Source organism: Trichomycterus rosablanca, chromosome 21, assembly GCF_030014385.1.
Source record: "Trichomycterus rosablanca isolate fTriRos1 chromosome 21, fTriRos1.hap1, whole genome shotgun sequence".
Classification (NCBI taxonomy): domain Eukaryota; kingdom Metazoa; phylum Chordata; class Actinopteri; order Siluriformes; family Trichomycteridae; genus Trichomycterus; species Trichomycterus rosablanca.
In genome coordinates, this window is record NC_086008.1 from 10,555,851 (window position 1) to 10,583,150 (window position 27,300).

The window sequence follows — 27,300 nt, forward strand, 5'->3', positions numbered from 1 at the left end:
GCAGCATCATGGTTTGGGCCTGCTTTTCTTCAGCAGGGACAGGGAAGATGGTTAAAATTGATGGGAAGATGGATGGAGCCAAATACAGGACCATTCTGGAAGAAAACCTGTTGCAGTCTGCAAAAGACCTGAGACTGGGACGGAGATTTATCTTCCAACAAGACAATGATCCAAAACATAAAGCAAAATCTACAATGGAATGGTTCACAAATAAACGTATCCAGGTGTTAAAATGGCCAAGTCAAAGTCCAGACCTGAATCCCATCGAGAATCTGTGGAAAGAGCTGAAAACTGCTGTTCACAAACGCTCTCCATCCAACCTCACTGAGCTCGAGCTGTTTTGCAAGGAAGAATGGGCAAAAATTTCAGTATCTCGATGTGCAAAACTGATAGAGACATACCCCCCAAGCGACTTGCAGCTGTAATCGCAGCAAAAGGTGGCGCTACAAAGTATTAACGCAAGGGGGCTGAATAATATTGCACGCCCCACTTTTCAGTTTTTTATTTCTAAAAAAAGTTTAAAATATCCAATAAATTTCGTTCCACTTCCCGATTGTGTCCCACTTGTTGTTGATTCTTCACAAAAAATTACAATTTCATATCGTTATGTTTGAAGCCTGAAATGTGGCAAAAGGTTGAAAAGTTCAAGGGGGCGGAATACTTTTGCAAGGCACTGTAGAAGCACTTTGTAGCTCTACAATTACTACAATTACTACAGACTATAGTCCATCTGTTAGGTATTATTTGGGTGGTGGATCATTCTCAGCATTGCAGTGACACTGACATGGTGGTTGTGTGTGAGTGGATCAGACACAGCAGTGCCGATGGAGTTTTTAAACACCTCACTGTCACTGCTGGACTGAGAATAGTCCACCAATCAACAATATCCAGCCAACAGTGCCCCATGGGCAGCATCCTGTGACCACTGATGAAGGTCTAGACGATGACCAACTCAAACGGCAGCAATAGATGAGCGATCGTCTCTGACTTTACATCTACAAGGTGGACCAACTAGGTAGGAGTGTCTAATAGAGGGACAGTGAGTGGACACGGTATTTAAAAACTCCAGCAGTGCTGCTGTGTCTGATCCACTCATACCAACACAACACACACTAACACACCACCACCACGTCAGTGTCACTGCAGTGCTAAGAATGATCCACCACCTAAATAATACCTGCTCTGTAGTGGTCCTGTAGGTGTTCTAACCATTAAAGAACAGGGTAAAAACATGTTAAAAGTATGTAGAGAAACAGATGGACTACAGTCGGTAATTGTAGAACTACAAAGTGCTCCTATATGGTAAGTGGAGCTGATAAAATGGACAGTGAGTGTAGAAACAAGGAGGTGGTTTTAATGTTATGGCTGATCAGAAAAATTTGTAACCCAGGCCAATAAGTACCTTCCACATGCCAGCTCAAATACACTCACGCACATCACTCTATAAGCATTATAAAATGAGTCTCTATGGGGAAAATGAACCTTCTGACATTCACCACTCACCACGGCTGCTTTTTACTCAATAACAGTTATTTGCTTTTCCCACATTTTTCTTGCAAGTGCTCACTGGCCTTGGTGCAACGTAAACAGCCCTGCAGACAGAAGTCTTCAAACTGCATAAGACCACTAAACATCCAGTGCTATAAAAAAAGATTGTTTTACTTGGGCATTAACGGGACAACTGATCCCACATTTACAGCTCTTAGTCTCAAATTCACCAGGTCGGTTTTCATTTGGAGGCCACAAAATCAGTTGACGCTAAGTCATAATTTACCAGAGTGTAAATTATACAGTGACAAAAATAAAATTTCAGACACCATAAAGTGGACCATACCATTTCCACTTTCGTCAGCCTGCCTTCACTCCCATTACCGACCAGTTCTTCATTAAGGTTGCAGTTGCACATGCCAGAGAAGGCTTTAAACACTGATCAGCCATAACATTAAAACCACCTCATTGTTTCTACACTCACTGTCCATTTTATCAGCTCCACTTACCATATAAAGGCACTTTGTAGTTCTACAATTACTGACTGTAGTCCATCTGTTTCTCAACATACTTTTTTAGACTGCTTTTACTCTGTTCTTTAATGGTCAGGACCCCCACAGGACCACTACTGTCATTCTCAGCACTGCAGTGACACTGACATGGTGGTGGTGTGTTAGTGTGTGTTGTGCTGGTATAAGTGGATGAGAGACAGCAATGTTGCTGGAGTTTTTAAACACCTCACTGTCACTGCTGGACTGAGAATAGTCCACCAACCAAAAATATCCAGCCGACAGTGCCCCGTGGGCAGCGTCCTGTGACCACTGATGAAGGTCTAGAAGATGACCAACTCAAACAGCAGCAATAGATGAGCGATCGTCTCTGACTTTACATCTACAAGGTGGACCAACTAGGTAGGAGTGTCTAATAGAGTGGACAGTGAGTGGACACGGTATTTAAAAACTCCAGCAGCGCTGCTGTGTCTGATCCACTCATACGAGCGCAACACACACTAACACATCACCACCATGTCAGTGTCACTGCAGTGCTGAGAATGATCCACCACCTAAATAATACCTGCTCTGTGGGGATCCTGACCATTGAAGAACAGGGTGAAAGCAGGCTAAAAAAGCATGCAGAGAAACAGATGGACTACAGTCAGTAATTGTAACTACAAAGTGCTTCTATATGGCAGACTTCAGAGGTCCGGTTTTATTTCAGGGTAACCTTGAGAGAAGGAAGCTTACCAGGATGATAGTGAAAGGATGGAAGGAAGAATTCAGTTTCACTCTCTGCACTGCCACTGTCCCCACTCCCAAAGAACAGATCCACTTAAACAGCACACAGCAATCAGAGAGGACAGATTCACACAGGATTCACACAGAAGGTAGAAGGGATCATGTCATAGAAATAGAGGTTTAATGGAAAGAAAACACACAACTTTTTAGGGCAACTATATTTACACTGTTTGGGCACAGCAGTACTATACATGAGCTGACTAATATCAATCTAATAAAATATATAATCTAAACAAACAGTGAAATTTTACATTACGGGATGAAATAAGGTTATTTTGCTACTAATCAGCCATTGTTCCTAATTACTAATGTACTAGTTTTACTTGCTAGCCAGTGACAATCGCATATTTAGCACTGCATGGCTAAGATTTGTTTTCAAATGCAATTGTAATGTTTTTTAATGTATATATATTTTAGACAATTATTACAAAATTAAACCAAAATGCTTCAAAGCTGTAATTGCCAAAAATGATTTTGCAACAACGTGCTAATCTTCGTTTATGCTAATAAATACATAATATGTGCAATTTTAAGGTGAACAAATGTAAAAAAGTGGTTTAAATACAACTATTTGGGCACGGCGGCTCAGTGGGTAGCACTGTCTCCTTACAGCAGTCTGGGTCCTTTCTGTGTGGAGTTTGCATGTTCTCCCCGTGTCTGTGTGGGTTTCCTGCGGGAGCTCCTGTTTCCACCCACAGTCTAAAAACATGCAGTCAGGGTAATTGGAGATACTAAAATTGCACTTAGATGTTTGTGTGTGTGTGCATTGTGCCCGTAGAGAGCTGTCACAGGTTCCAGCACCCCCTGCAACCCTGATTAGGATAAGTGGCTTATAAAGTGAGTGAGTAAAGTTGAAATGGAGTTTTGTATGTTCTTGTGTGTCCTGTGTATTTTTTGCAGTAAGCAGAATAAATCTCTTACCTCCTCCCTGTGGGGTGTACAGCTCCACTCTAAATACTTTGTCCAGCTCTGGCACCGAGTTGTCTATAATAGTCACGTTGATATATTTGAGTCTTTCACCGGGCAGAAAATCCAGCAACCCTTCCGTGATCTGCTCGACAGAAAACATGTTTTTATTTAGTAATAAAAACCTCCAGTGCACAAAATGAACCGAACCTGGGGCATTTTTCGACAATAAAATAAATAATAAAGGATAAAAGTATATAAAATATTTAATACAACTATATTAAACCCAGATAAAACGGCTCAGAACCGTGACATACTACCTCATAGTCCTTTGAGCCAATGGCTGTAATAGGAACAGTTCGAAATCCCACTACTACTCTTCCCAGTAGGCCTTGTGCTCTGGCCACTGGCAATCTGACTACGCCAGCCTCTTCGTTCACGCTGACGTGGGGCTCCTCCACAGCTGGCCTGATCATCTCCTGAGTTATGGGTGCAAGCTGAAACTGCAGCAGACCTGAAACATCGGGCACAGCAGATCAAACACCTGGACAAAAGTATGTGGACACCGTTTCAATTATTGATTTTAGGTGTTTCAGTCAGACCTATTTGTATGTGTATTAAGTAAATGGGCATTGGTGGCAGAGGACCGTGGTAGCTCAGTGGTTAAGGAACTGGATCAATCCCTTCAGTAAAAAAAGAGTCCACTAAATGTCACAAATGTAAATGATATAGAAGCAATGATATGCTTATATCTTTGTGGCAACAGTTTAGGGAAGGACCTTACCTCTTCCAGATTCCATAACTTCATCCGACATTAATATTCCAGCGGCCTTCACAAGGGCCTCAACCTTTGATTGAGAGCCAGGCTTTCTTGTCCATAATAACTGCTTTATCGCTAAAATGCTAATTTATATAATTGGCCACAAACGTCCAGTGACTCACTTCAAAATCTTGTTGAGAGTCTTTCTGGAAGAGTGGATGCTGTTATAGTCACAATGCAAGGGCATTTTATACTAAAACTGATTGTTAAGGCCAAACTCACCATTCCAAAACCTTACTGTGGGATGAGATTCAATAGGACACACTAGCCAACTAGCTAAAGCCTGCTAACTAAACAGGGAAATTGTTCTCTTGAAGATCAGCATGGTGTTTGGGCAGGACCCATTTCAGAGTCGCTCTCTGTAGTGTTTATGTGGTTAACATTAGCTACACAGGCTCATTAAGACACACACTCCTGCCTTACATTACTCATGATGTCTTTAAATGTGATGCCACTGATTGTTAAAGGTGCTAACAGGTGCAATTCAGCTGCTTAGCATGCTTTCTAGTGCTTATTGGTATAAGTTTAGATAAACAGAAAGTGATATGTAATTTAGAGCCAATATGTATACCATAAGGATGGTCGCTGGCCTTGATGGTAACATTGTTAACAGCATTGTCAGGATCAACGCTGGCTCCACTGGTCGGAGTAGAACCTGGATTTCCATCACCTGACTGGGCAGACACCAGCTTCACTTGGAAGTATTCATTAAATTCAGGAAGGTCATCATTCAGCACCAGCAAATTCAAAACCTAAGAGAGGAATGAGGTTCAAATGAATCCTATTAGGATTGATACCACTACTACTACTACAATATACTGTACGAGACACTCACAATGTACCAAAATGCGGTTGCAATCTTTCGATTGCACGGCTAGCCTGTGGGGGGATTGATTGATTGATTGATTAGTTTTTAATGCCGTGCCGACACACTGGGGTCATTTATACGGCGGTACTCAAGTTGTTTCTTCATTTTGTGTCATTTAAAACAAATTATAAAAGATGTTTTATATTTAAATATGTAAAAAAATTCATTATTTTCCCCAGTGCTGCACATTTAAGCACATTTCGTATCTCGTTTTCGTTAAAAAACCTGTCTTTCTGAGTGTAGTGTTTTGCAGTCTATGAGTATGTGTTTGATTGTTAGTCTTTCTTTACATTGATGGCAGGTTGGAGCATCTTCCCTAGTGAGGAGATGCTTGTGCGTTAACATAGATTGTCCGAGTCGGCATCTTGTAAGGATGGTTTGGTTTACTCGACTGTCCATTCTAGTGTAGGTTTGCCTGTGGGGGGAACTCCCTACATATTTATCCTTAGGTCACTGCTGATGGTCCATATCAATTAACATCGCAAATGTAGCTATTTAGAGACTGCCTTTCGGTTATTTAATGGAATTTCTGTAAACGGGGTAACATTTTGATCGGATGGATGAGGATTAAAAACATTTCTGGTTCATTTTTTACCTCTGAAAGTTAAGCTGCCAACTGCAGGATGTAGAATATTGCTATTGTAATGCCAAGTTATTACAATCCTAATAGCTACAGGTCTTTCCTACATAGAGATAGTGATGGCCAGCATGGTCCGTGGGGTTGTACTCACTGACACCTTTTCTTTCATTGCTAAGATAGCACAATGAAAAAAAAATAGGCTTGTATGGGCTGTGCAGCACTACCAGTGGACTACAGTAAAGAGGGTCCTATGGGCTGATCTTCAGTTTCTCAAGTGGTTCCTCAGTGTGTGAGGAGAAAGTGTGGTAGTCTGGGGCTCTTTTGTTGAATCCAGAGTCTGCAACTTATATAGAGTAACCAGAACAGTCAGCCAAAGAAGCTACACGTCTAGTCAGTCAAGGGTTCATCCTACACACCACCGGATTTATACTGTAGAAAGAACGTCGCAAGTGTGCCTCTAAATTTGATGTGTCAAAAACTCAAAAGTTTAGTTTAACAATGCAAGTCTATGTTTTGGCAGCATGGTGGGTCATTGATTATCACTGTCCCATGACAGCAAGAAGGTCCAGGGTTCAATTCCCAAGTGGAACAATCCAGTCCTTTCTGTGTGGAGTTTGCATGTTCTCCCTGTGTTTGTTTGTGGGTTTCCACCGGGTGCTCTGGTTCCCTCCCACAGTCCAAAGACATGCAGTCAGGTTAACTGGAGATACTAAAATCCCCCTAGGTATGAGTGTGTGTGCCACTATGCATTTGTGTTGGCCCTGTGTGACCTGTCCGGTGTGTTTCCTGTTTTTCGCCCCAGTGAATCAGACCCACTGGGAGACTGAACAGGGTAAACTGGGGGTAAAATAGAGTTTGAACTTCATTAATCTGAATTACTGAAATACAAACTGGAATATCAGTGTCATGTGACTGAGAAAACCCTGAATAACCAAATAAATGATTTAATTAGATTAATGAAGAAACATTTGGGCAAACACTTGAAATCCATTGATGACCACTACACTTATACAGTATGTAGTTTTTTTAAATTTAGCTCAAAACCAACAATAGACAGCCTAAGTACCCACTAGATGGGGCTAATTGGTAAAAATCGGTCTTAATAATTTCATCACAGAGTACATACAGCTTTTAAACATCTTTTTCTAAAGACTTGAAGAATGTCCAGCATGACCAGACGTGTTACCTCAGAACGTTGACCTGGGAGAAAGAGGATGGAGCCTGTGGCGTTGACAAAGTCCGAGACGTTGGGTTCTCCAGCAGGGGCATCGAGCTGTTTCACTGTGTAGTTTACGTAGACTGAGTCTAGAGCCCCACGAGTTCGTTCCACCACGCAGGAGACAGTCGAGCCCTCCTCAGATACCTGATAACAAGAGGATAGATGGCAATATGCCAAAGTTGTGAGTACTCAAATGTAGTATTATGTGAAATATTTACCTTACATTTGAATAAGACTGCTTACTTTTACATATGCTATAATACTTATCTTCTCTTTTACTTCACATCAAGGGTTAAAAAAGCCCAGACCACTATTCCTCCTTGACCAAACAGCAGTTGGCACTAAAGTAGACATGGCTGAATTTTCCTGATGTTCACCAAACTTGGATTCGTATGTCATTACATAAAATGGTCCTACTGCTCCATTGTCCAATAGTGGTGTGCTTTACACCACTTCAGCCCACACTGTATTGCTTAGAATTGTTAGGACTTGAAAACCCAATCTATTGTGGCTGCAGTAAACGTGAAACCCAGTAGTAACACTACAACCAATGAAAGACAATGCCTCAGCACTGGGCACTGGCTGTGCTGTTGTTTTTCCTAGACGTTCCCTCTATACACTAACAGCAGTTACAATTGACCAAGGCAGCTCCTACATTTCCTTGTCTATTTGAAACTGAACTAGCTTAATCCACTTGTTCACTACATGACCAATTATTTACGGATATAATTACTACCATCAAGATGTTTTAACAGAGCTACACTAGTACCTCATTCACTGAAAACTCAGACGAGGGCCACGGTGTCTCCTTTGTCCGTAAGCGAGAAGTACCCCTTGTAAAGGAATGCTCTGTCCGGCTCTGCCATCTGTTCTGTTAACCGAATCAGCTATCGGAGATGCCATGACTAATCTAATGAGACCAACGTGAACTCTTTCCATCCAGGCGTGAAGTTACATTAAATATACACGAGGACACGCTCTCACAACCGAGGGGTCGCGTTGCACCACTTAGAAAGCAGCAAGGTGTACTTAATCAATTAATTCCCTGGGATGGTTTACTACGACAGTTAGGTCTGTACAGCCGGGAAGTTCAAAGTAGTGGAACATTCAAGTATTTGGAACCAAAAATGGCCATATATTTTAATATATAAATAAATAATAAGTGTACATTTAATTTTGGGCAGAATATATACATAAAAAATGATAGAAATTAAAGGAACACTTGACACACATCAGACCTTGATGACTGAAACATTTTAAAAATGTTTAGTGATATAAATTGTGTAATTTATTGATAGCAAAATCATGTAACAATGCTCAGTGGAAACCGAAATCATCAAACCATTAAGGCCTGGAATCAAGATCTCAATTCAAATCAAAGGCTGATCCAAATTGTGTGTAATTCAGGACCCCCATGTGTCTGTATTCAGTTCGGACAAAGCGAATAGTGTTTTAGAGAATCTCCTTTGAAACCTGGATGAGTGAGCTCCTGGACAGTCTGTGGCGCTACTTGGTGATGGATGGATGGATGGATAAAGAGACAGACAACTACTACATAGACAACTAGATAGACAACTAGATAGATAGATAGATAGATAGATAGATAGATAGATAGATAGATAGATAGATAGATAGATAGATAGATAGATAGACAGGCAGCCAGACAGATAGATAGATAGACATACAGACAGAAGCCAGATAAGCTAGATAAATAGACAGACAGATAGCTGGACAGATAGCTAGACAGACACATAGACAGATAGCTAGATAAGCTAGATAAACAGACAGACAGACAGACAGACAGATAGATAGACAGACAGATAACTATATAGATAACTAGACAGATATCTAGACAAATAGCCAGACAGACAGATAGCCAGACAGACAGACATGCATACAGACAGATAGCTAGATTAGCTAGATAAATAGACAGACAGATAGCTAGATAAATAGACAGACAAATAGATAAACACACAGACAGATAGCTAGACAGATAGACAGATTGATAGACAGATAGCTAGACTGACAGACACACAGATAGCTAGATTAGCTAGCTAGATAGATAGACACAATCAGACAGATAGCTAGATAGACAGATAGATAGACAGACAGACAGATAAACAGACAGACAGACAGACAGACAGACAGATAGATAGATAGATAGATAGATAGATAGATAGATAGATAGATAGATAGATAGATAGATAGATAGATAGATAAAAAGCTAGAATGATAGTGGTTAAGGCACAGGACTAGTAATCCAAAGGTTGCTGGTTCAAGCCCCACCACTGCTAGGTTGCTGCTGATGGGCCCTTGAGCAAGGCCCTTAACCCTCAGTTGCTCAGACTGTAACTGTAACTGTAAGTCGCTTTGGATAAAGGCGTCTGCTAAATGCCAAAAATGTAAATGTAAATGATCCCTGAAAGTTAACTGACTTGGTGTTATACTGAAATGATTACGTGTTTCTTTCATTTTTAAGTAAGTATATAAATATTTGAGTATCTCTAATCCAAGGATAGAACTTACATCAGGAATACACGCTCCGGTGAACCCAAATAGCCCGTTAGCATTGTCACTCTTCATAATCCTCAGCCTGGCAGTGGGACGGGGCGTGGGCAGCCGGGCTCCCCCATGAACAGCCACCAGCTGCAGGTAGAACACCTCCTCTCCCTCTTCCTCTCGATCATCCCGAGTTTCCACGATAAACGATTTGAGCTTCTCCCCCTGCCGATACGCCAGATATCCGGACACGTTGCGGAGGTCGGTCTTAGCCGGCTGACCATGCAGCTCACGGATCTCAGGTTGCTTCAGACGAACCGAATAAAGACGGACGTCCTGCAGAAGGCCTGTGAAGAGCTGGTGGCCGTCAGGGTTCGAGCCGATTCTTATAGGAGCAGCATCTGTCAAGAGTTAGAACAAGGTAAACCAGTGATGTCACGTAACAAAGTTAGCAGTTTTAAGAACTTTACTAAGACCTAAGATACTAGGAACTTAACTAAGTTTGATTTTTATTCATTATTAATTTTTTTAGATGTTTTACCCCATGTTTATTTTACGTTTATGTTGGATTTCTTAGATTATGGGCCAGCCAAATATTTTAATATTGCATTTGATTTTATGTGCTATTAAAAATGCATTCATGTCGCTCAGGTAGCACAGCAGTAAAATACACTAGCACACCAGAGCTGGGATTTCGAATTCATCGTATTGAATCTCAGCTCTGCCATCGGGCTGGGCTGGGCTGGGCGGCCACATGAACAATGATTGGCTGTTGTTCATACAGGGTGGGAAGCCAGACCAAGGTTCCTCATAACTAATGCAATTATGACCACTGCTGGCTGATTGATGGTGCCTGCGCAGAGTTGGGGAATAATGCTGATCAGGGTGTGGCTCTCCATGCACAGTGCTGATCTGCATATGAACTCGCCTCGTGCAAGTGCTGCTCGTGTGTCGGAGGGGGCGTGTGTCAGTTGCAAAGCTCCTCAGTCAGCAGTGGAGAGTAGTATCGGTAAAGGTGAAGTGGAACGCAACCAGGGTAATTGGATACAACTAGATTAGGGGAAAAAATGGGGTCCAGAGCTACATCTAAAGCCAAACTAGAGCAATGGAACATCTGGATGTTTTGGAAGGTCACAGGAATATGGTGTACCCAGAGAAAACCCATAAGCTGATTAAAAGCTGGGTTAAAACATATATACATACATATATATATATATATATATATATATATGATATACTTTTCTTTATGCATTTTCTCCCCCTTTTCTCCCTTTTTAGCACATCCAATTGCCCGATTGCATCATGCTTCCTCTCCACCAATGCCAATCCCTGCTCTGACTGAGAACAAAACTAACCCACGCCCCCTCCGACACGTGGGCAGCATGCTGTATGCATCTTATCACCTACACTTTGACGAGTGCAGTGCAGCTCAGTGTTGTGTATGGAGAGACACACCCTGACAGCACTCTTTTCTCATCTCTGTGCAGGCGCCATCAATCAGCCAGCAGAGGTCGTAATTGCACCACTCATGAAAGAGAGAGACCCCATCCGGCTTAGTCCCGCCCATCTGAACAACAGGCCAATCGTTGCTCATGAGGCCGCCCAGCCTCAGCCGGCAGGCAGAGCTGAGATCCGATACGATGTATTCGAGATCCCAGCTCTGGTTCCAGCGTGTGTTTTTACTGCTGCGCCAGTAAATTTTTGTATTTAAACCTCTTATTTTACTCTTCTAGACATTTAAAATATGACAAGTATTTTGTACAAAACAGGCAACCCAAAATACCAGTAAATAAGCACACTTCATTAAGATGTACTGTAAAATGCTAAAAGTGTAGATTTAACCCAACAGTAGAAGTGCTATCAGTTCATCTGTCCTATTTTTGTGTTTAAATTCAGAAGCTGTCAAACTTTCAAACTGACAAAGCTGTACAAATGACAGAAACACGCTTGAGCAAACGCTAACATCATTTTAACAAAGATCGCTCACATCTGTATAGCTACCACACCATGTCAAACATGCTAGCTATTCACATCTCTATCTACTCAATACAAATCGACATCAGAGATATACAGGAAGCCCCCCCAGCAGATGTCACTTCATTACAAAAGACACATTGTTTTCCCATTACTCCAGAGGAAGCTTTACTAGCTTGCTAACTGCTTTCATGTGTGGCTAACAATGGACAGTAGCATTCATCTGCTCATTCAAGCATAAAAGCTCTGACATTTTATTCAATAGCAGTGAATTTTTCAAACTAGCTGTCACCAGATGTGGACTGAGGGATCACAGAGAAGTAAAAAGTGAGAGGAAGACAGGTCAACAAAATGTCAGCACCAGCGTAAACGTGAATTTTAGATAATTTGAATGTTTTTAGCCAAACGACTGCTTACAAAATCGCATTACTGTCCCTAATATGTATATATATACATTTTGTATAATGTAGAATGATTTGAGACACAGCCAGTGCTCTGGAAAATAATGTCAGCTATCATAACCAAATATACTTTATAAGCGCTCATTGCTAATCATCAGTTATATGAACACACACACACACACAGTGCTGCTGATCACAACTAAGGCCATATCATAAAAAACAATTAGCAAATTCATTTATTCATTCATAGTATGTTTTACTACCGCTTTATCCTGGTCAAGGTCTAAGAGTGTGTTTGCCCACTATGGGTGCAATTCACTGGGCGGAAAGCAAGAAACACCCCGGACAGGTTGTGAGGGTATGAGGTATTAACCTGAGCCTCTTTGGACTGTGGGAGGTAACCGGAGCACCCGGAGAAAACCCACATGGACACAGGGAGAACATGCAAACTCCACACAGAAATGACCCAGACCGCTCCACCTGGGAATCAAACCCAGGACCTTCTTTCTGTGAGGCGACAGTGCTACCCAACGAGCCACTGTGCCGCCCAATTTAGCAAATAAATGCTAAATAAATTAGCATAATAATTTGAACACTACATTTTTCCGTGAGAAAGGGTTAACAATGTTCACCATTATTTGTTTGTATGCAAACAATTCTGGCAGAACTAAATTGAACGATACGGCTATTTCTGAAACATTCACGTTTAGGAAATATTAATTTATTTATATTTAATAATAAAGTTGTTTTGCTTGTATTGTGGATATAAGTTTTTTTTTTGTTTAACAGCGTGAGGTTTTAAAAAAGCCTGTGATTGTAGCCATCACTCTTTAGGCCCAGTTCAAAGCCAATTCTTTGCTTTTGCCAGGCATAATCACGATATATACTGTAGATCATAGCTGGCCATACAGGGGTTATACAGTGATGTACATAAATTAGAGATTTAATGTTGCATGACAAGCAGACGTTGTTTACACAGCAGACGCAGCGAGTTCTGCATCCCAAACTGCATTTGATGCATAACATAACCTAAAGTGTAACTATACTATTAATAGTGCATTATTTACATACCAAATCATTTATTCGTTAATTTATTGTCTGCTTTACCACTGCTTTATCCTGGTCAGGGTCCCAGTGGGTGTAATTCACTGGGCAAAAGACAAGAAACACCCCGGACAGGTCGCCACACTCACACACACAGGGGTATTCCTAGCGTACGAGGTATTAACCGGACTGTCTTTGGACTGTGGGAGGAAACCCACACAGACATAAGAACATGCAAACTTCACACAGAAAGCACCCAGACTGTTCCACCTGGGAATCGAACCCAGGACCGTTTTGCTATGAGGCAGCAGTGCTACCCACCGAGTCACCGTGCTGCCCAATTTAGCAAATATTGCTACCCTGGACAGGTTGCCAGTCCATCACAGGGCAAACACACATACACACTCTCATACCTAGGGGTACTAGTATCTCCAATTAACCTGACTATAGAGGAAAGGAAACCCACATGGCCATGAGGAGAACATGCAAACTGCTCCACCTGGGAATCAAACCCAAGTGATAGCCAACATGAATGTGTCTTTAAAAAAATGTGCATGAATCAAGGTTTGATAGGTTTGATTCCCACAAAAGCAAGACGCAGAAGCTTCCAAAGCGACTTGCAGTACTGTGACAGCATACTGTCTAAGCAATCGAAGGTTATGGGCCTTGCTCAAGGGCCGAACAGTGACAACCTGGAAGTGGTGTGGGTTGAACCAGCAATTTTTTGATTACTGGTCCTGTACCTTAACCGCTAGGCTACAATTGCCCATGCCAACTTTATAATAATGCACATGGTTTTGGAATTGAATGTCCAACAAGCTCATGGTCAAGTGTCTGGATACTTTTTGCCATACAGTATACTAATAAAATCCACTAAATTGAATACAAATACACTTCTGCGTCTGCTTAGCAGCAATCCACCAGCTTAGAAGAAGAAGAATATGCTCTGAGCTACGCTTATTAAGATGAATGAAGCAATGCAACATTTACAATCCCAACCATTAGCAAATAAAACCATCAACATCTTAGTTTACACACCGTTCATAATGGCCTCTCCTTTCAGACTCTTGATTCCTCCAGGCATCGGGCTCCCATCCAAATAAAACTCAATGATTCCATCTTCCACTGCGATGATGACATGAACCCACACATTATCTTCTACAAACCTCATGGCCGTAGCTCCTGCCACCTGGGTGCTATTAGATCCTACGGTCGTGTAATGAAGCGTCACGCTAACATGGGAATCATTCGTCTGGACTTTCACTCCGTAATACATAGCTCCATTAGCGGTGCCTTTTGAAATAATAAACCCATCCGTGTTGGGTCTGGGCATGAGCCAGGCCGAGAAGGTAAAGTTCACCAGGCTGTGAGGAACGGCCTCTGGCTGGGCTTCTGCGCCAATGGTCCCGTAAGCTCCGAGGAGGCCGGGGAAGAAGAAGGCATCTGTTCCAGAATGGTGCCTTCTGGCATGGGGTTGGAGCTTGACGGATTCAGGGAACGTGGCCATCAGGAGAAAGTCATCCATCGGTGGTAAACCAAGAGGAAAAGCTTCTGATAGGATCTCCCATGCCACACGGACGTCTCCAAAAGTGCCCTGATTGCGGAGGATGGTGAAGGACGTGACTGAAGACATGTCATCCACGGATAGGACGTCCTCTGCTACTTCTTGGTCCAGGTTGTTCTCGTCAATGGCAAACACTCCAAATGGATCATCGTTGAAAGGGATTAGGACAGAGGCGTTGAGGTTCTTGATGGATAGTTTGCCTCCTTCACCAGGATACCCACCTACATGACAAGAAGTAAAATACAGGTAAAGAAATAGTAGCCAATGAAGAAACTGAGTTTCATAGCCAGGACATGATACAATAATTAAGTATTATGCTTATTTAAAAAGACCTCATATGTACATATGTAAGAAGAATACAGTGGTACCTTAAAACTTGACGTCAATTGATTCTGGGACTGGTGTATTGGAAACCTGTTAATGCATTAATATTTGCACTTTGATGATGTCTGTTCATTGCTAATGTGAAATTAAACAAACTGTTTAACTAAACATGTTGAATTTAAGGGAAGCGTTGAGTTCAAGGGTACAAATTTCTCCACGAAGGGTGTTGAGTTTCAAAGATTTCCAGTTTAGGGGACGTCGAGTTACAGGGTACCAATGTATCATCGCCTAGGGCTAAAGGTTTTTTTGAGCAAATCTTATGTTAGAAGTAAAATTCCTTTATAAGCCCCACAATTATAAGGCAATCAAATCCAATATACAGACGCAGAGGTCCCCGGAAAGTTTTAAGGTTGATTGCTAACTTTTTTGTTAGATGTTTGCTAGCGCCCGTCAAGTACTTCCACAGCAAATAATAATGCCCCTCACTCACTGGAACCAAGTACACCAAACAAAACCATTCATCAACCCAAGACCTCATTCACCGTACTGTATATTTGGCACTATACATACTGACACAGATTTGGCGGTAAGATTACAAGCTAGCTTTTAAGCCAAAATGAATCAATCCCCCCATATTTTATTTATTAGATTAAACATATTCAACCATTGAAGACTGAGGACTGGGTTATTTAGATACTAGCCAATCCTATACATGCTAACTTTCATTCATAAATATTTACCAATAGGTACATCATTGACTGGGAAAAAAACAAAACAATGCACAGTCTGCCAGTCCATCAAAATCTACCTGTTGACCCAATCAGGTGGACAAAGTTGACTTTTGAGGTGACTAATCACCCTACATAAAATAATGGTTATAAACATCATGCATTGGTTGTAACTCACCTCACACTGGTGCTTCACATCAAATACACTGTGTCAAATATTTAAATAGTACTAAATAAATCTCTATATACTTGTCTAACCAAAGTCATGACAAATATTAATGTATTCTGACAGATAGTGATACTGGAAATAAGTCCCAATCATTTTATGCGAGCCAACATAGTTGGCAGTTAGCTAGCTTTCCTGCTATTATGGAAGAGCAGGATTATATAGAACTGTTTGCAAATTAAAAAATATTAATATTTTTGTAACTGTTTGAGGGTAAAAATTCAGTCAAAACCCATAATGGTTTGTAATATTCTAAGTAGATCTACTTAATGTTTAATGGTTTCAAACAACTGCTATTTTGTTTTATGCTTCTCAACACACATTAACTGCTGACACAGTCATTTGTTGATTGTCACTGACCTGAGACGTTTATTAACCGCAGCTGGAACAGCTCGTTGAACTCTGGGAGTTTGTCAGAGATGGCTTCCAGAACTATTGGCTTGGTCTTCTCTCCCATGGTGAAAACTATAAATCCAGATGTGTTGACAAACTCCTGACTGGGCTCGAGAGGAGTGTCATTGACAAACAGTTGCCAGAACACAGTGACGTTGCCAAAATGCCCTCGTTCCCTAATAACACTGGATACCATTGAGAACAGATACAATTATAAGACTACAAATCTCCATTGTAATTAACTTTAGTGAGTTCTGTATGTTCTTGTTGTGGTTTCTTACTAGAAATTGTTGGACTTGCCCTCCTCTACAGGCTTCTCAGTGCCATCCAGGCTGAATATCCCATTGGCGTCATCATTGGCTTCAATCACCACAGTGGCAGCATCCTGTCCATAAACCACAGCATCGCCTGCACATACGTAACACACCACAAGTCACATTAGAGTCTTTCGCTCAGAAGCATACCAGGCTGGTACTGTCTGGGTCAGACAGTCCAGAGCAATTTTTGAATTTTAATAACACAGGCTCAACTTTTGGCTGCCTACTTTAGCCCTTCATGCTTAATGCAGCCACAGGCTCAACTTTTGGCTGGCAGGCTACTTTAGCTAGTGCAATGTAAATCACGTAAATAGTGTATTTTGCTTCTTCAAAAAAGCTACATGTACATCCAATCATATCATATATCTGGTCAATGTAAAAGTTATAATACTGCTCAACCCAGACTTGGCTGTAAAAGTGCTGCATAGAACCACCTGATCATTATAAAGAACATGTAAACATAGTTCCAGAGTTGATGCGAGAGTTCATTCAAAGGACATTTACAGTTGCAGTCAAAAATTAGCATACACCTGCCGCTCAGGTGGCACAGCGGTAAAACACGCTCTGAACACCAGATCTCGATACATCGTATCAAATCTCTGCTCTGCCTGCCGGCTGAGCTGAGCACCCACATGAACAACAATTGGCCTGTTGTTCAGATAGGGGTGGGTATAGCCGGATAGGGTCTATCTCATGGCTGATGAGGTTGAGACCTCTGCTGGCTGATTGATGCCGCCTGCAAAGAGACGGGAAAAGAGTGCTGTCAGGGTGTGTCTCTCCGTACACAGTGCTGATCCGCATTGCACTCGTCAAAGTGTAGGTGACAAAATGCATACGACTGCTGCCCACGTGTCGGAGGGGGGATGGGTTAGCTTCATTCTCCTCAATCAGAGTGGGGATCGGCCTTGGTGGAGAGGAAGCGTGACGCAATTGGGCAATTGGACGAGCTAAAAGGGAATAAAAAGGGGAGAAAATGGATTTGTTTTATTTTTTTATCTTCACTGTAACACATCCAAGACTGTGGACATTCTTGCAGCTCATAATTGGAAGATTACACCTGATAATCTGCATTTCCTCAGCATAAGGTGACTATTTGGGTTTTACATCTGACCCTGTTATAAGGTCCATGTGGATCACTGTTGTAGCCAGAAACAGTTGTAGCCAAGTGGCCAAAGCTGTGGGTTACAAACTGGAATGTTGTGGATTCAGGTGCAATGCAGCCACTGTTGGGCACTTGAGCAAGGCTTGGGCTCCAGGGGTGCCGTACATTGACTGCCTTTGTGTTCTGACTCATATGGAAATGAAGAATTTTACCGTAGTGTCTACATGTACATGTACTGTATATATTACAGTATAAAAAAGGCATTCCAGACCTAGCCCTAGATTATCATGCAGTTTGTAATTAGTGCAGTCAAACTAAGGTAAATTTAATCACATACAAATCTGAGCACTGCTTAGCACCTAGGCTAAGCACTACTATCATTATAAATCTAAATATTAATCACAGCAGTAGAAACAACTGCCTGATTGTGGATGTTGGTAATCCAGAATCATTTGCATAATCCCAGCATGTGATTATCTCCACCACTAAAAGCAGAAGCTACTCGGTGGGTTGTTTGCTTTACAGATTAAGAAGAAAAAAAATCTGCATATGTAATTAACTTCCTACAGTGTACCGCCTTCTTTTCATGTGTATGTGTGTTACACAATACAGGGATTAGACAGGGCTTTGCAGGGTCAGACCAGTCGAGCTTAATCAAGAGTGTGTTGAAGTCACTGCCAAATAAGGTGGATTCATTAGCTGGAGTTGAAGGAGAAGGAAATGAAGTGCGTTATTTGGCTCATTGCATGGATGAATGGAAGTCTGAACGATTCAGTTGCCCAACAGAAACAAATAGACTGCTTTTTAAAGATGGAGAAAATGGAAACACATTCAATATACACAAAACATATTTATTTGAGTTACTAATGAGGCATGGCTGGATGAAAATGCTGATTTAGGGTGTAATTCCACTTATGAACTCTATGGAATGAACTTGATTCCTGCATCATGAGTATAAAATGTGATTTTGCCTAAACCAATAACACACAAGCAATAATAGCACACCAGCACTGGGATTCTGAACTCTGAGTTTGAATCTCGGCTTTGCCACCGGTCGGATGGGCACCCCTTTACAGACACAATTAGAAGTACCTGCAGCAGACAAAATTGGCCACTAGTCTGCTGGGTGGGAAAAGACTGGACTGAAAAAGGAATTGGGGTCTCCAATGCTTCATAAGGACCCTGGGTAGTAGCTCAAGGTGCCTGTACAGAAGTGGAGGAGCATGAAGATGTACAAAACTGGCCTCATGTGCAAATTTACCAAAGTACAGGCAAATAAAAATGGGTCGGTGGGCTGCGCATACATTGGAAGGAGCGTGTGTCAGGCAAAATATACCCTCCTTGGCAGAGATCGGGGTCCCCAGCAGTGAAAGAATAGTTGGCTATGCTAAAATATGTGAAAAGGTGAGATAAAATAGTAAAAATAAGCAAATAAATAAATTCCATCAATGATTGAATAACGAATCAGTTAATTTAATAAATTTGTAATAATAATTAGACCACATTTTGCCATAATGAATGCGAATATGTAGGCAATTCCAAAGGGTTCACAAACTTTTTCTGTGGACGTAACTCACCTGTAGCATTGAACAGAACTACGTAAAAGGGCTCGTCTGTTTCCGGGATGTCGTCGTTCCTTATAGCAACCGATATATTCTTCATCCGTTCACCATAGTCAAATACCAGCATCGAATCATTGCTCACGGCGACAAAGTCTCCCAATGAGGTGCCTCCGAACTCAAACCGATACATCACCGTGGCTACAAAACTTGCCAACCCAGCCCTCAGAATGGTAAGATTTGCCACATCACCCTCTCTGACAGTCTGTATCACTGGTTCTACACCAATGGAAATAAACAATACTGTTAGATGGTAATATAAAACTGTAATTCAAACTAATTCAAACAAATCCTTAAAATCAAACCTGCAAAGTAAATGGGATCATCGTTCTTGTTAATCTCCAAGGTGGCTTTCAGAACATCTCCAAGCTTCGCACCACCAGTTGTATTAATAAGAGTGATGCTGAATTTTTCAACAGCTTCTGGCACCTAAAGTATAAAATAATATATATTAATATTATACACTGATCAGCCATAACATTAAAACCACCTTGTTTTTACACTCACTGTCCACTTACCATATAGAAGCACTTTGTAGTTCAACAATTACTGACAGTATGTTTATCTGTTTCTCTTCATACTTTTTTAACCTGTGGTGGTGGATCATTCTCAGCACTGCAGTGACACTGACATGGTGGTGTGTTAGTGTGTGTTGTGCTGGCATGAGTGGATCAGACACAGCAGCGCTGCTGGAGTTTTTAAATACCGTGTCCACTCACTGTCCACTCTATTAGACACTCCTTCTAAGTTGGTCCACCTTGTATATGTAAAGTCAGAGACGATCGCTCATCTATTGCTGCTGTTTGAGTTGGTCATCTTCTAGACCTTCATCAGTGGTCACAGGACGCTGCCCACAGGGCGCTGCTGGCTGGATATATTTTTGGTTGGTGGACTATTCTCAGTCCAGCACGGACAGTAAGGTGTTTAAAAACTCCAGCAGGGCTGCTGTGTCTGATCCACTCATACCAGCACAACACACACTAACACACCACCACCATGTCAGTGTCACTGCAGTGCTGAGAATGATCCACCACCCAAATAATACCTGCTCTGTGGTGGTCCTGTGAAGGTCCTGACCATTGAAGAACAGGGTGAAAGCAGGCTAAAAATGTATGTAGAGAAACAGATGGACTATAGTCAGTAATTGCAGAACTATATGGTAAGTGGAGCTGATAAAATGGACAGTGAGTGTAGAAACAAGGAGGTGGTTTTGATGTTATGGCTGATCAGTAAATAGTAGTAATATTATTGGAAGCAAAAGAAGGTTTTACCTCATCAGGCTTGGAATAAAGGGTCAGGTTTTTTAGATACTCCCCATCAGCAAAGAAGACTTCCCCTTCCACAGGGCTGACATCGCTTAAATTGGCAGGCTCTAGAATCCAGTGGACTGAGACGTTCCCAAAGCGGCCTTTCCCTCTGACAATGGGGTAGGATGCTATAACAGAAACGTATTTGCCATTTGTTTATAAATTGATGCCATTAAAGAGCAATGAAATAGATTAATCAAACAAAACTCCACCCCCAGTTCAATCAAACACACAGATGACTATTACAAACCAGTAACCCTTGAAGAAATCCACACAGATACGAGGAGAACATGTAAACCTTACACAGAAGAGACCCCGACCAATCTACCTTCTGGCTGTGTGGTAACAGTGCTACTCAAGGGGGTTGATTTGCTTTCTTTCTTTACTTGTGTGTACAAATGGTTAGTGTGTTTGTGTGACTATGAAAGTGTAGAGTTTAATTGTTTTGTCTGGTAGATAGACAGATAGACAGACAGACAGGCATGCAGACAGACAGACAGACAGCATTTTAGAAATTTAAAACAGACCTAACATGTGTACCTGAATGAAGTTCCATCCCTTTGCTTTCATTGATGGAGAATTTGAGGTCCAGCTGCATGAACTGGATTACTCCAAAGGGGTCATCACTCTTAAGCACAGTGATGTTGACCTGTCTGCGGTTACCCAGGCGACTAGCAGGGGTGCTGTGGCTGCTAAGGATTACAGCGAACGATTCATCCAGCTGCAAATACACATACAAGAAGCTCACTCAATGGCTCAATCAATGACAGGGTCCATAGTCAGCCATGGGTCCCTCTTTAGGTTTGGAACTCATGGTCATTTTATTTTACCCACACAACACCGGGGTCTCTGGAACCCCAAAGAACAAGGCAGTAAAGTCAATGAACACAAGAGTTATACTAAGCCTTCTAAGACGTAGGCAAGACCTCACGTCTGATCTAAAGTTGTGAAGTCTATCCTGGACCACTCGAATCAATGAATCAAATGCCACATTTATTTATTTTTATAAAGAGGCTGACATTACTTACACATCTGTACAAGTCGTGCACATTTTACTATTGCTCATTTTATGTGATGAACTATTCCTGTAACTGCACGACTTTGCATTCTCCGAAAAACATCCATTAAGCAATAACCAAATTAGCTTTACCTCGGGAATTCCATCAGGCCGGGCAACCAGTGCCACCACCACCTGCCTCTCTCCAGGCTGAAACTCCAGAATCCCTGTGGCTCCATAAAAATCTTCATTTCCAGAAGGTGTCACGGTGTATCGGATCAGCTGGTTCAGCAACTGGCCTTGCTGTCGGATAACCCTCAGCTCTACTGTCTCCCCCTCCTGTAGAGAGGGCACATATAACAGATCAGTAAAGTTATTCATGTTATATAGATAATTTACCAAGAATAACAGAAAAATACAGCAACAAAATCAAATCAAATCAAGGTTTATTTGTAGTCATATACAGAGATATCGTACTGTGCAACTCCAGAGGCATATCTGCAGTTTGAATATGCACAAACAATTTCTGTCATAATTTTTCATTAGTTAGATCTAACTCCACTCAGAATACAGAACTTTGGTAACAGAGGACTTACGTTGATATACCAGGGGCCTCTAGACACAGGCGAAAACTCAAAGACTCCACCAGGGTCATCGTTCTCCAGTATAACGATCTCTCGGCTGGTGAAACCAGGCTTCAGGATCTGGTTCTCCACATTGGTCCTGTATAATCAAACACAGGTTAGATATTTATCTACAAAATTAATACAACACCTTTATTGTCATTGTACAAGTACAATGAGATTCATTGTGCTCTGCTTAGGAAATAAAATAGATAGAGTATATACAAGTAGTCCAGTTGAAAAGTATGCAAAGTGCAATGCTTTATTGGTACATATGGACAGGCATTAAATATGTATGAATGTGCAAATGAGAAATATGAGGTAGTAGAAAAGGATCCGGGGGTAGAAAGCTCCAGGTTTCGATATATGGTGTCACGTGCAATAGTAAGCAAGGCAATATAGCAATGGCAGTAGCAATGTTATTAACTATGTGGCAGCTCCGAATGCTCTTAAAGTGAACAATGTGTGTTAGCAATTGATATTAAACATATTTTATACTATATTCACAGGCTGGGAGTGACTCAATAAGGTCCTAGTAGGTTGTCACAGGTATCTAGAGCCATGCTGACTGCAGTGCATCCCACAGCTGCTAAAGGAGGCGTGGGGGACGATCCATAGAGCAAACACGATGATCGAGGTGGTCCCACACATGCTCAATTGGGTTCAAGTCTGGAAGATTAGGGGGCCAGGGTTGTATTTTGGAAGTCTTGGTCATGCACTTCCAACCAATGTCGGACATTTTTAGCCATGTGACATGTCGCATTGTCTTGCTGAAAAAACAGCATGTATGGGTGTACATGATCTGCAAGGATTGATTTATACCCAAATCAGTTGAGAGTACCTTCCACAAGGTATAATGGGCCCAGAGAATGCCACAAAAATATTCCCCAGATCATAATACTGCCACAGCCATCAAAAGTCGACAGTGTATTATACTATAATTTGCATAATAAAACAGAATTACAATTATATACTAGGAACTTTGGGGTTTTAGGGCTTCTGTGCATAGCCAGGTTGTACAATAGCCTACAAGCCCCTCTCCACCCAGCAGGGGTGTGAATGTTTTCCCTGAGCTCGGCTTGGGCTGAGCCAATGCTGGAAGCCTAAGATAATTAGTAAAACGGCAGACAAAGACAAGACAGGGAGCGGCATTCCAAACAAACGCATTCAGAGGATGCACCGCATGCATACAAACACTGATGGCTTTCCAGCCGGGAAGAAAGGAAGTGGCTAAATGAGGTGCTAAATGACAAAAAAAAGCAACAGGCTGGGCCTGACTGATTCGCTCTATAGACGCACAATCCATTTGCATGCACACACACAGACCCACACACCCCTTTTTTTTTTTTTTTCTTTAGTTCACACACCCAGATGAAAAAGGCTTCCCCCATCGAAATGTTAAAGCATGGTCCAAAGTGCTCCATCACACAGAGTGCTGATTCACAGCACACAAAAGGGCAGAGTGTCTTTAGTGTACACTTACCCAAAGTACACTACAAAGCGTGCAGTCTCTACCCTGCAATGGAAGAGTGGGAGGCGAGAAGGAGCGTTCCCGTCAGAACTCATTAATAACAGAGGGGTTTTTTAGTCAGACAGAATGAACGATTAGGGCACGTAGGTCACGGCTTTAAAGAAAACCTCGTCTTACATACAACTATTCAAAATAAATACACCGACCAGGCATAACATTATGACCACTGACAGATGAAGTGGATAACACTGATTATCTCTTCATCACGGCACCTGTTAGTTAGTGGGTGGAATATATTAGGCAGTAAGTGAACATTTTATCCTCAAAGTTGATGTGTTAGAAGCAGGAAAAATGGGCATCTCTAAAACTGCAGCTCCTGTGGGGTGTTCCTGTGGGGTGTGCATTGGTCAGTATCTATCAAAAGTGGTCCAAGGAAGGAACAGTGGTAAACCGGCGACAGGGTCATGGGCGACCAAGGCTCATTGATGTACGTGGGGAGCAAAGGCTGAACCGTGTGGTCCGATCCAACAGATGAGCTACTGTAGCTCAAATTGCTAAAGAAGTTAATGCTGGTTCTGATAGAAAGGTGTCAGAATACACAGTGCATCACAGTTTGTTGTGTATGGGGCTGCATAGGAAGGTGGTCATAATGTTATGCTTGATCAATGTAAGAAGCCATGATTATTAACAAATGCTCACAACTAACTGCTACACAATTATTAGCATTTTTATTTGTAAACAAATTATGTTATGTCTAGACGCCCAGACATAACATTTAGACATGCTTGCTAAACATCTCATTCTAAAAATATCACCATTGCTATAAGGTAAACAGTCTTTTTACAGACTTTTCTGATAAGGCATTGAACTAGATTTTATATCTACGCTACTAATCCACATATCTATGGGGATTAAATCCCGTACAGCCACAGGTGTAATAACAAGGTCAGAAAATGGATGTGTAAGAATTAATTATATTAGAATTCCAATATCCCAAATGAGTTGTCTAGGGTTTATATAATTTCTCATCTTGTCTCCCTGACTTTACTTTTATTACTGGCGCTGTACACCGATCAGCCATAACATTAAAACCACCTCCTTGTTTCTACACTCGCACTTTGTACTTCTACAATTACTGACTGTAGTCCATCTGTTTCTCATCTGTTTTACTACAGAGCAGGTATTATTTAGGTAGTGGATCATTCTCAGCACTGCAGTGACACTGACATGGTGGTGGTGTGTTAGTGTGTGTTGTGCTGGTATGAGTGGATAAGACACAGCAATGCTGTCACTGCTGGACTGAGAATAGTTCACCAACCAAAATTATATCCAGCCAACAGTGCCCCATGGGCAGCGTCCTGTGTCCACTGATGAAGGTCTAGAAGATGACCAACTCAAACAGCAGCAATAGATGAGCGATCGTCTCTGACTTTACATCTACAAGGTGGACCAACTAGGTAGGAGTGTCTAATAGAGTGAACAGTGAGTGGACACGGTATTTAAAAACTCAAGCAGCGCTGCTGTGTCTGATCCACTCATACGAGCACAACACACACTAACACACCACCACCATGTCAGTGTCATTGCAGTGATGAGAATGATCCACCACCCAAATAATACCTGCTCTGTGGTGGTCCTGACCATTGAAGAACAGAGTAAAAGCAGGCTAAAAAAGAATGTAGATAAATAGATGGACTACAGTCAGTAATTGTAGAACTATAAAGTACTTCTATATGGTAAGTGGAGCTGGTAAAATGGACAGTGTGTGTAGAAACCAGGAGGTGGTTTTAATGTTATGGCTGATCGGTGTATATTAACCCAATTAAATTAACTGTCCACAAATGTGGACCAAATAAAGCATCAATATCATCTTAACAAATTGTGCAATAATAAATAAAAAGTGCCTATTTAGATTATTGGCTATGTGTTAATCAGCACCTGTCCAAAGTGAGCAAGACCGTCTCATTGATCTCCGGAACATCATCAGCCATGACAGTGATGGTGATGTTCGCTTCACTCTGCCCTGACAGGAACGTGACTGAACCAGCAAACGGCGAGAGGTCATCTCTAGTAACATCGACTCTGTTCTCCCCGACAGGTCGGACGCTCCAGAAGACCACGGCTCGCCCATCTGTCCCATCTCTTCTCAGAGGAAGAACGATCTAGGTAGATACAGAATATGTTATACAAAAATCAATTCATATCTGCAGTCTGTGATACACTTGATCAAATTAGATGTAATATACCACGCTTGTGTTTGATTCCTCTGGTTCTACTGCCACCACCGTCTGGTTACTGGTGAAGCCGATCTCTCCATTAGCAATGTCTGGTGTAATAACCAGGGAGATGTTGGTAGCCCCTCCAAAGCGAGGGCTTACAGAAGGGATGGGAGGAGTGATGTTCACCAGCTGCAAACTGTCCAGCTGAGGAGAAGAGATATTGTGCAAATGTATTTATTTTAAATTGTGAACAGAAAATATTAGGGCCAGATGAGCAAAGCAGTGTAAAACCACTTAATACAAATTTAAATTGCAAGCAGTTCAGGCCTAGAGGCAGCACAGCAACCCCAAACCATGATGTTCCCTCCACCATGCTTCACAGTTAGTTAATGGTGCTGGTGTGCACAGCCTTTCCCCCACCAAATACTGCATTGTGCAACCCTACCTTTAGTTGCAATCAGACTTGCAACATGTGGACCAAAAAGTCAAGATCAAGCTCAGTGTTCTTATGTTCATCACATCAAGGTAACAAGATCTTAAGTTACATGCTATGACCTTTCCAACAAGCTCTTCTCGTTGTTACACAGACGTCTATGTATGTGTGTCTTGTTGATTTTCTCAGAAGGACCTCTTAAGGTTCCACCATATCAGTTTTTTTTCATTGGGGCATGTCAAATTCTTAGCCATGCTTAATTAAAAGGATATTTGTTTGGGCAACAACACAAATCCTAAGCCAAAGTCTTCACATTAATGCATTAAGGTGGATGCCAGACAAGCTCATTAAGAGACTCTTGTATTTAAAACAAAAGGGGTTAGAACCCTTGAGTTTGTTCCTACAAGTCTGAAGAGACAACATGAAAAAAGACAAGCACCTTAAAGAATACCATTACAATTATTGACATGTAAATCATCTAGTTTTTTTTTTTGTTTTTTTTACATAGTGGGAGTATTATAGTGCAGAAAGGTTTGTGGGCTTACCAGTATCAAAAAGTGGGCTCCGTTCTGCAGGAATGCATCATTACGTATGGGCAGGATTAACTGCACTCTCGACTGACCCGAACTGAACAACAAGCTGTTGGCACTGGTACCGTTCAAGACCCCATCCCGAGCTCTAGCTGGGTCCAGGGATCCTACAGGAATGTAAAGGGCTGTAAACACCAGACGCACTTCTCCCAGAGTGCCCCCTTCACGAAGAAAGCTAAGGGAGAGGAATCTCCCCTCAGGCTGGCTCTGTATGCTCTGTCTTTCAGCTGAATGAAAACCGAATCGACCGTAGACGTCGTCGCTGTCTTGGATGTAGAACACCATCTGGGGAT

The 27,300-nt window shown here is 41.8% G+C and overlaps 1 protein-coding gene across 1 annotated transcript in view; it reads right to left on the reverse strand.

The window, feature by feature from the left end:
- adgrv1 (adhesion G protein-coupled receptor V1) overlaps window positions 1–27,300 on the reverse strand; it is a 176,827-nt gene that overhangs the window by 129,709 nt on the left and 19,818 nt on the right. Inside the window, exons 8-25 of the mRNA XM_063017738.1 lie at window positions 26,963–27,292; window positions 26,012–26,188; window positions 25,704–25,927; window positions 22,268–22,394; window positions 21,825–22,010; window positions 21,215–21,395; window positions 20,639–20,802; window positions 19,673–19,796; window positions 19,326–19,586; window positions 16,611–16,737; window positions 16,297–16,514; window positions 14,133–14,879; window positions 9,703–10,076; window positions 7,144–7,320; window positions 5,081–5,261; window positions 4,010–4,203; window positions 3,705–3,834; window positions 2,733–2,816 (exon numbers count right to left, since the gene is read on the reverse strand). Coding sequence (XP_062873808.1) covers window positions 2,733–2,816; window positions 3,705–3,834; window positions 4,010–4,203; window positions 5,081–5,261; window positions 7,144–7,320; window positions 9,703–10,076; window positions 14,133–14,879; window positions 16,297–16,514; window positions 16,611–16,737; window positions 19,326–19,586; window positions 19,673–19,796; window positions 20,639–20,802; window positions 21,215–21,395; window positions 21,825–22,010; window positions 22,268–22,394; window positions 25,704–25,927; window positions 26,012–26,188; window positions 26,963–27,292 — 4,006 coding nt within the window. The remainder of the gene's footprint in view (window positions 1–2,732; window positions 2,817–3,704; window positions 3,835–4,009; window positions 4,204–5,080; window positions 5,262–7,143; window positions 7,321–9,702; window positions 10,077–14,132; window positions 14,880–16,296; window positions 16,515–16,610; window positions 16,738–19,325; window positions 19,587–19,672; window positions 19,797–20,638; window positions 20,803–21,214; window positions 21,396–21,824; window positions 22,011–22,267; window positions 22,395–25,703; window positions 25,928–26,011; window positions 26,189–26,962; window positions 27,293–27,300) is intronic.